This window comes from Triticum urartu, chromosome 1A (assembly GCF_056163025.1).
Source record: "Triticum urartu cultivar PI428250 chromosome 1A, HENAU_Tu73, whole genome shotgun sequence".
NCBI classification, from domain to species: domain Eukaryota; kingdom Viridiplantae; phylum Streptophyta; class Magnoliopsida; order Poales; family Poaceae; genus Triticum; species Triticum urartu.
Genome location: NC_141873.1, coordinates 511,402,341 through 511,411,722, shown reverse-complemented (window position 1 = coordinate 511,411,722; position 9,382 = coordinate 511,402,341). Strand labels below are relative to the sequence as shown.

At 41.3% G+C, this 9,382-nt stretch overlaps 1 protein-coding gene across 1 annotated transcript; it reads left to right on the top strand.

Annotated features, from left to right (window-relative positions):
- On the top strand, window positions 1-8,831 carry LOC125530733 (secretory carrier-associated membrane protein 3). Its single transcript, XM_048695132.2, has 12 exons — window positions 1-195; window positions 1,587-1,685; window positions 2,246-2,308; window positions 3,490-3,523; window positions 4,007-4,129; window positions 6,367-6,429; window positions 6,526-6,619; window positions 6,721-6,766; window positions 6,876-6,943; window positions 7,840-7,888; window positions 8,291-8,356; window positions 8,454-8,831. The coding sequence occupies exons 1-12, from the start codon at window positions 148-150 to the stop codon at window positions 8,538-8,540; spliced, it is 840 nt and encodes a 279-aa protein (XP_048551089.1). The 5' UTR covers window positions 1-147; the 3' UTR covers window positions 8,541-8,831.
- Window positions 8,832-9,382: the final 551 nt, after the last annotated feature.

The following is a 9,382-nucleotide window of genomic DNA, read 5'->3' as shown; positions in this document are numbered from 1 at the left end:
CCCGTGTACTGGACTAGACTAGAAAGCAACGCGACTAGAGAGAGAGAGAGAGAGAGGGGAGAGGGAGGCACGCCGCACGCACTTGGTCGGTCGCCACCACCACGCCGCCCATCGCCGCCGCCCGTCGGAGAAGGCGCCCGGAGACCCATGGCGGGCCGCAACGGCTTCGAGGACGACGACGTCAACCCCTTCGCCGTGAGTGCTCGCTCTCCTTCCCGTCGGCGCGAGCGCAAGCATAGATCTCGGTTCTCCTTTTTTTCCGCGTCGGCCGTGTTCGTATTCGGGACCGGCATTGCCCGGATCTGAGGCCCCTAGCGGGGGACGGGGACGCGATTTGGGAGATGCGGATTTGTGCGCTTCGGGTTGGCGATTACGCTCTGTCGGCTGTGTCGGCTGATTATTGCTCTGGAAGCGGTAGGTTAGCTCTGGATCTGTGCTCGCGTGGTGAACTAAGGCTGCGCGGTGGGTGATTAGTGGCCTGTGCTAGGTGATTTGAAGCCAGCATGAGCTACAATGTAGTTTGGTTGGGATTTGGTGTCGCAGCAGATTAAAGCAATGTGGTGGCTTTGATATCTGTGACACCCTCTTATATGACTTGGTTTCTTGTTCATTAGTTACTGAGTACTGGCGTGAGGTTGCTGGAGCTTGGTTACCACCATATTGTGCTATGTTCAACATCAGGGACTTGGACATTACGTATGGTGGAATGATGGTAGTGTTTGTCAGGTAGAGGATGAGCCACTTGCTGCCCTTGGGTTCATATTGAGACGTCACTAATTTCAGACCCACTGTTTTTGTGCTCAGTCATTCAAGTGGTTTCTAGAAATTTTCCAATGTGCTACAAGCTACATATGTCGGAACATGGTTAATGTGATACCCAATGTATGGATAGATAGGTATGTTCGTAAGACAAAAATGTATGGATAGGTCATGGATAAAAATCTTAGGTTTGAGATTTCTACATTCTAGGCTCTATGTGGGAGCCAAAGTTGAAGGACTACATGTCGCAAGCTCTTTTGTACCGTCAGATAGGATTATTCATTGATGATGTCATTGAACTGATGTAGAACAAGGCAACGTTTGAGTGTAATCTACTTAAACACACCCCGCTGCGATCACATTAAAAACTATGTGTCTATGCACATGCCCTTGAAAACTTAATGTGCCTATGCACATGCCTGCGAAAGTATGCATTGGCAGGCCATTCTCAGTAACATGCCAAAATATTTTTGTTTTTTCTCGTGCATATTTACTGATTACTGGTTATCTAAATCCGAAACCTGTGTCAAGTTCTAATAATCAAGTAACTGCGCATGCATGCAGGATGCAGCAATTCTTGCACCCACCACTCGTCATTTCTTTTGGGTATTTTTGTATTGTTAGATCTTTCATCTGATTTCCATTGTATGTTATGTTATGTTGATATTCCATACATATTCATTACATAGAAGTACTTAAAATATTGATGTTGAACAGAAGGCTAGTTGTTGGCAAAGGAAATATTATGCTATTATTAAGTTGCTCAGAGGGTTCTATTTTTGGAGCTGCCCGTTCCTAATATCTTCCAAATGCTTCATTTTCTACAGGGAGGGAGTGTCCCCCCTGCCTCCAATTCCCGACTCTCACCTCTCTCCCACGAGCCTGCGGGTTTTTATAATGTGGACATTCCTATGGATTCAACTAAGGTACGTTTAGTTTTGAGAAGTTTTTCTTCACTCAAGAAAATTGTGTCAGCTAGCTTCTTACTCTAATTGGAATTGGATAGATGTTCTCTTCGTCATTGCCATTTATCTATTCCTTATGTATCATCAAGTACTTCTTGTGAGAATTTTTATAAGTCCGATGGTCTGTTTTCCAATTTTGGTGAAAATTATGAGACATCCTAGCATAATTTTTTTTTGTATTTTTGCCATTATTTGTTTCATTATCTTTTTAAGAATATACGCATGACCAACCACGTAAAATATTCTCTCGCATATTTTGAAAACAGTTAATGGAAGGGTACTGTAGTAATTCTGTTTGGTCACTTTCTCAATCGTAAGAGATCCATGTGCCAGCTCAAAGTTTGCCTTATAAAATTGACTGAATGGGGTAAAACTGTATACAAAACGTGACAATTATTCCTTTATTTATACTGTTCATGTGTAAAGTTAGTTTTGATTAAGTCAATAAAAATGTTTGTATTGGTTATCCCTTCTGTAGTTTGTTTATATATTTATATCATGCATGTTATTATCTCATTTAGGATGTGAAGAAAAAGGAAAAAGAGCTCCAAGCGATGGAAGCCGAGCTAAACAAAAGAGAAAAGGTATGCGTGTTACAATTCCTGAGTGATTGGACTGTTCTGCTGCTCTTAGCCAGTTACAGAAATATTGATATGCTACCAGCTTTCTCACAAGTGGTGTCACATCAGATGTAAATCCAGAATCTACAACGTCGCTGTGATTTGTGATTTGGATATGATAACTGGGGCATTGCTTTATTTAGTGTTACAACCAGTGAGTCAATAAAACCTTATTTATGTTGATTTGGGATTTTCAGATCATTAGTGCTGCATATAGTAGCTATCCTAGCCCTAAAATCCCTATAGTGAAGTAGTAATAGGAAATGACAATATGGTAATTTTTTTATGGTGTGCTGGCATGAGTCTACAGAATCTGCGTGTCCTCAACCTACCAAATACTAGTTAAGCAGTTCACTGTAATTGCCACCAGAGCATTGGAATTACTGAACAGGTAGTGTGCATTGACTTAAGAGTAGGAGGTCAAATGGCTACCAGAACTATCTGTTTGGTAGTGATGCAATTTGAGGCCGAGTAATAGGGGCAGAAACATGCATCATCTTGCAGCATATAGTGGCTCTGCTGGAAAATAAAGTGTGCTTTTGCTAGTAGTTCAAACAGGCATGTGAATTTTAATGGGAAAAATAATTTTAGCACTCCTTTTTTTTTCTGATTTCTCATCAATGTAAGATAAATTTGTGCTGTGAGGAAAACAATGCGGCACTCTATCTCAGCACAAATTTATCTTAGATTGATGAAAAATTGCAAACATGTGTAACAATCATTTGTTTTTTTCTTTCTTTCTGATTACCATTTGTCCCAAGAACCCAAGAACAGGTGCAAGAACCATTTCATTTCGACGTGGTTTTGTCCCTTGGTCTTGTTATCTAGATAGGGGAATCTATATCTCAACTTCTTGCTAAATTTGGTTGGTTATGGGCTTATGGCGTCGTATATCCAGTGATGAATGGTCTATACAATTTTGTTTCCCAGTCAAAACGGTGGTTCATCTGGGAGGATCATGTTTCTTGAGCTTATTATTTAATATGTTGAATTTTGACAGTGAGATGTCATAGTATTTTAAATCACAGAAAGATTGTCTCTTTGTAGTGTATTCCATGTATGTGGATACATGTTTTATTTACCATATGAGATGTTCCTTCTCGAACTGCTGATCTGATTCCTCTTTGTTTGTCTCTCTGCCCTAGGAACTGAAAAGGAAGGAAGAGGCTGCGTCGCGAGGTACAACCCGCATTCTTTCCTTTTGCTGAATAGCTTTAATAGTTTTGTTTTGTTCACGTCTCTGGCATAAAAAATTGAAGACAGAACCATGCTTGATGAAAGCAATTTGTGCACCTGGAAGTGTGTACCAAGAAACTGTAGCCTGCCCACTCATTTTGAGAGGAGTTCACAGTGTTTCGGAATTGTTCATAAAAGGGCATCATAGACATTTAGAGTTTAGGACATGGGATGGGACATCAGGGTTATCAGTATGTCACACTGCAACCTGCATGGTTATTGGTAATATTTGCTGACAATGATCCTTTTCTTAGATTGATAATTTAGAATTGGTCATTTCAAGGCTCCAATTTTGGGATGTCCGAAAATAAACAATTGTCATTTCTTCTGGCAAGAGCAAATTTAGTTTTGTACTTTGTATGGTTTCCCTAGCAGTATGTTTGCACAATTATACTTCTCCTAATCACTTCTTTGTTTCATTTTCAGCTGGCATTGTCATAGAAGACAAAAACTGGCCACCCTTTTTCCCTCTCATTCATCACAATATTTCAAATGAGATACCCATCCATCTACAAAAAATGCAGTACCTTGCATTTTCATCATTTTTGGGTAAGCTCTGGTAATGTGAAAACTTTGGTGTTTGATATGAATATGTTGTGCTGCCATTACCTTTTCTTTTGCTGGAGTACTTTTGAATATTTTGGGAAATAATTACGTGGTGTTCCACGGGACCTCCAATCCCTTTATTGTAAGGATTACAAGTTTACATCCAGAATCTAATATGGTCTCTCAATAGATTGCGAACCTGGGTTCTCTGGTACAAAGGTTCTGTTGGGTTGTGGCCCATGTTTGCCTGCCAATAATCTGTCTAGCCAAAATTTTGGTCAAGTTTTTTGCTTGCCCATGAGTTGGCCAATATTGGCAAGAACATTGGGGGCATCGGCATGCCCAAAAGTTTTCCCACCATCCAAACAAAGACCAATCTTTTGGTCATGACCAGAAATTTGGTATGGTGCAGTTTGGGCAGTCTAAACATACCTTAATTCTCCCAACACTTCCTCACAAGATTGACATAAAATAACAACCTTGGCCATCTTTTATTTTCTAATACACTCGAAGAGACCTCTGCCTTTGCTGAGATTTGCCTCCATGCCTTGACCGCACCACCAGTACCAGCCACCATACCCACCATGATTGAGTTTCTGCTGGCGTATCAAGGACTTACGAATACTGGATCGCCATATCAAACTGTGTGCTTCATATGATGCAGAAGCCTGGAGGGTGTTCTCTATTATCACGTGAAGCACCTCCAACAACAGGATCATGTCTCCCACCTATACCAATGCAGTCCTGGCCTCCACCGCCTCTTCCTCAAACCTCCAAAGCCGGGTGCCTACCTCCTCTACTTACATGTCCCAAGCCTTGGGCTCCATCACCTCTCCATTCTCTTGGTCCTCTCGGTTTCGCTGCCTCCGGTTGTACCATCCCCAAGCCTCCACAGCAGGCAGATCAACAAAGCCAAGTAGCTGGACAAGCATGGCTAACGACCAACTAAAAGTACCAGCATAGTTAACAGCACCACAAGTCCACACCATAGATCAGATCAGCCACAGTAGTGTCAGAAGAGCCATTGTAACTTGTAAAGATCAGCCCAGCAACCTGAACTGGAGTCCAACAGCAACATGACAAAAACAGAGACACACAATGCCTCTTGATTCCCGTCGCTCCAAAGCCACAACAAGTTACTACTCCTTTCTCTCACTCCTTTCCTTCTTGCATGACCACAGCCAGATCACATGAGCAGTGAGTAGCCAGTGGTCATATTCATCGGCGATCTGCCAGTAATACTGATCCTCCTCTTCTTCCAGATCTAATCCGGCTTATCTCAAACACTAGTGATGCAGATAACATTTTCCAATTTCCCTGCAACGGGCAACATAATTGTAACACGTGTCAGTCTCTCTGCGCGGTCTGACCGGAGCTGCACAGGTGGCCACTGGAGCCTGGTGGCGCCTGCATGCCTGTTGGAATTGAATCACTCAACTCCCCCTCTTCCTGAGATATGCTTCAAGCACACACGCAAAACTACTACTAGCACTGAGGCTTTGTTGACATCACACACACACACACACACACACACATCACCAGCACTGAAACCCTCCTCTCTCTCACTCTCACTCACACTCTATCGCTATCTGTTATTTCTCACAACTTGCACAAGTACACAAGCTGTTTAGGTGACTTGCTGCCTCACACAGCAAAAGCCATTTTCTTTGTTGATACACTACAAGCTTGTGTTACACAAGATGTACCCTCCTATTTATAGGAGTTCTAGGCTGGTGTTAGTGTTCCTGGCACTACAGTAAGACGGCAGTACAGTAAGGTGGCGCTACAGTACACAGGCAGACAAAACCATTTCCATCACCTTCTTCATGAAGCCAGTCCCTGCCGACCTGCTCATACAGCTCATAGCTACCTTATCCTGGAGTCTACAGCTAGCTATTACAGCTTCTAATCTTTCTTAATTATTAAGTAACCAAAGAGAGAGGGGTTACAGGACACAAGGATTATCCTAACAATGCCGACTATCATTTTGGACATTTATTAGATCCTAATACAAATTCACTAACAAGTATTTATGTTGCAACTTCCTGTCATATTTTGCACGAATGATGTGATTATGAACATGAGAAGCAAATAAGTTTGAATTCCTCAAATACCTGCAAAGGGATCTACCATCTTCATTTGATTAGTGGACCAAGAGCTAATCTGGTGGAGAAGCAATTTGATATATAGCTTTTTTTATGGATTTTGTGTAATTTTTGTAAAATTTGGATCTCATGCAGGAATTGCTCTCTGCCTCTTCTTTAATATCATAGCGACCACAACTGCATGGATTAAGGGAGAAGGTATAGCTAAAGTGTATCTTATTGTGCACATCTGATATAGCAGTTGCTATCACTATATTAACTTCGCGAAACTAATACAAATCTCTGCTTTAACAGGTGTCATGGTTTGGTTGCTTGCCATTATCTACTTCATTTCTGGTGTCCCTGGGGCTTATGTGTTATGGTATCGCCCTCTTTATAATGCGATGAGGTAGGGTATATGCATTGAGAATTTATTGTCTATATGAAAGAAATTCACCTTTCCAAATATGTCATGTGACCATATCTTGTTTATTATAATGCCTGTCGCAGAACTGAGAGTGCTTTGAAGTTTGGGTGGTTTTTCCTATTTTACATGGTAAGATACACTTTACTAGTGGTTTCATGCGGCCACATCTTAGCATTAAATGAAAGGTTCAACCTATCCTCAACTGCACACCCTACTGATCATCTTTGTCCATTTCCAGATTCACATAATCTTCTGTGTGTGGTCAGCTGTGTCTCCCCCATTCCCTTTCAAAGGAAATTCTTTGACGTAAGTCTCATATTCTTTTCTTGTGCACCATGGTTTGCCGTGCGGGCTGTAAGTCAGTAAACGGGTATAGATGTGAGGGGTTATGCATTTCCATGGTCATAGTTTCTGTTTTGTCCGTAAAAGATTATGTGACCTTTTCATAAAAAGTAAGTTGTTTCATTGAATGGTTTGTCTGAAGATGTTGTTAGAAGTTAGAATACACAATTAACAAAGATAATCAATGAACTAGATATATAGATTTAATGTGGAACTCAAATATGGAAAGAAACAGGCACACACCAAACGTGGTTAACTACAAGCAGGGGAGTTTACACTGGCGTCAACACATCCATGCAGCTATAAAGGCTATACTTCCTCCGTCCGGAAATACTTGTCATCAAAATGGATAAAAGGGGGTGTATCTAGACGTATTTTAGTTCTAGGTGCATCTCTTTTTATTCATTTTGATGACAAGTATTTCCGGACGGAGGGAGTACATAAGTGGCATGTGAGAAATACGGGAGCAAATCCAAAAATTATATACATGAGCGGCTGTTATATACTAGTTGTCAAGTAACATGTTCCTGAACCGATTGTTTGCCTTTTTGCCTGAGTTGTGGTCAATGTTGACCTCTGCAAAGGATCATGGAAGAAGCATAATTTTTTATCCTGGAACTTAACACACAGGAGTAAAATTTTATACCAGGTACATGGTAAATTGCTAATGCAGACTGAAATTGTTGTGTTTCTTGTCATTCATGTCACTCGTAAGTTTTGCTTGGAATAAATTCTTACCCTCCATGTTATCATATTCAGATTTAGACCTTTCTACCATAACATTTACTCTTTGTTGAGAACGCATTAAAACTTTTATTTTGATCTTATTAACTAAATTACTTTGCTTTTTGATGCTGTAGTGGGATTTTGCCTGCCATTGATGTCATAACCAAGAGCCTTATTGTTGGGGTAAGTCTTCATTACAGGTTTATCCAATTAGCCTGGACTAATTTGTTTATGTAGCCATTTGCCTATATCTACGTCTTACCCAGCCCATGCTCTATATTTTAAACCAATGATTGTGCTGCTTAATTTGTTTATGTAGCAATATGCCCATATCTTCCTCTTACGCAGCCCATGTTCTATGTTTTCCCCAAAGATTGTGCTGCTTGATGCTGCCTCAGTGCCGGCAGAGTCCACTGGCTAGACAAGAAAATCCTTGCATTTTGAAACAGACATAGTGCACTATACCTCACACGCATGAGTATCAGGGGTTTACTTGGTAGATTGCATCTGGAAGTGGTTACTGGGTCTGCCAGTCTTATTTAACCCCTTACTGACATATATTTTTGTGGAATTTTCATTTGGCAGATATTTTACTTTGTTGGATTTGGATTGTTCTGCCTTGAATCACTGCTGAGCATAGGTGTCATTCAGGTGGGTGTGGTTTACCTCTATTTTTTTTGAAGATCTTACATTGCAGCTCATGTTATTCCTGTCTCTTGATCATCGACCTGTCTGACTCAACATGCAGCAAGTGTACATGTACTTCCGTGGAAGTGGAAAATCCCAGGAGTTGAAACAACAGGCAGCACGTGGTGCCCTGAGCTCTGCGTTCTGATGAAGAAAACCAGCAGCCAGAGAGTTGTAGCCAGGGTAGTGAGTGGAAGGAGACAGGATGTGTGCCGATTGGGCAGGGTAGTGCGGATTTGGATCGCTGAAATCATACAGCTATATCTTTTTGCTCTTCTGTTAATACAAATATAAAGGAGCCTTCTCGTGTGGATACTTTAAGGTGGTGTTGTTTCCATTCGTTGACATGGTTTCAGATGTGGTTGATAGCGAGGACCGACTAATATTGTTGGTGGAATATATTTGCATATGTTTGTGTGGGAGTAAAATTACTTGTTCATTTTGGTGGCAGTGTTGATGCAGCCTGCTATGTTTGTCAGGTAAGGCGATTCGCTTGCTCGAGTACCAGAGCATTTCTGTTTTCCATTTCCATTTGATTGGTCAGTGGCTACCTGTTAATTTCACACAGTTGGATCTTTTGTCATTCTTGGTTAAGATATATCTAGTATGGTCGAACTAAGCTGTTGCATTGCATCCAGTGCCTTTTGTGGCCTTAATCTTATGGTTTGAGTTTCGGTAGGGAGAAAACCTTTTTTATCCAAGCAAACAAACTGTGAGCTTTACTCTCCTGCTGCCTAGTTGCGCTCAGTACACTAGGTGCTTGTACCATAGTGTTCAGAGTGTCTTGTAAGCTGATAGGTGAGGATCAATAGATGCAAATAATCCTGTCTTCTCTCTCTAAAGTCATGATTCCATTTAACCGAGTGACATGGAGAGAATGCGCAGACTTTCTCGCACTTCACGTGTTGGAAACCTGACCATGCTTAGCTTGAGCAGCTAGATACCTGAGTGATGAAATCAACGGCTCAACGGTGGGGAGTAATCTGTGCC

Coding starts and splice junctions, on each gene's coding strand:
- LOC125530733 (XM_048695132.2), top strand. CDS start 148: ATGGCGGGCCGCAACGGCTTCGAGGACGACGACGTCAACCCCTTCGCC. Junction 4,130..6,366: donor TGCATTTTCATCATTTTTGG/GTAAGCTCTGGT, acceptor GATCTCATGCAG/GAATTGCTCTCTGCCTCTTC. Junction 6,944..7,839: donor TTCAAAGGAAATTCTTTGAC/GTAAGTCTCATA, acceptor TTGATGCTGTAG/TGGGATTTTGCCTGCCATTG.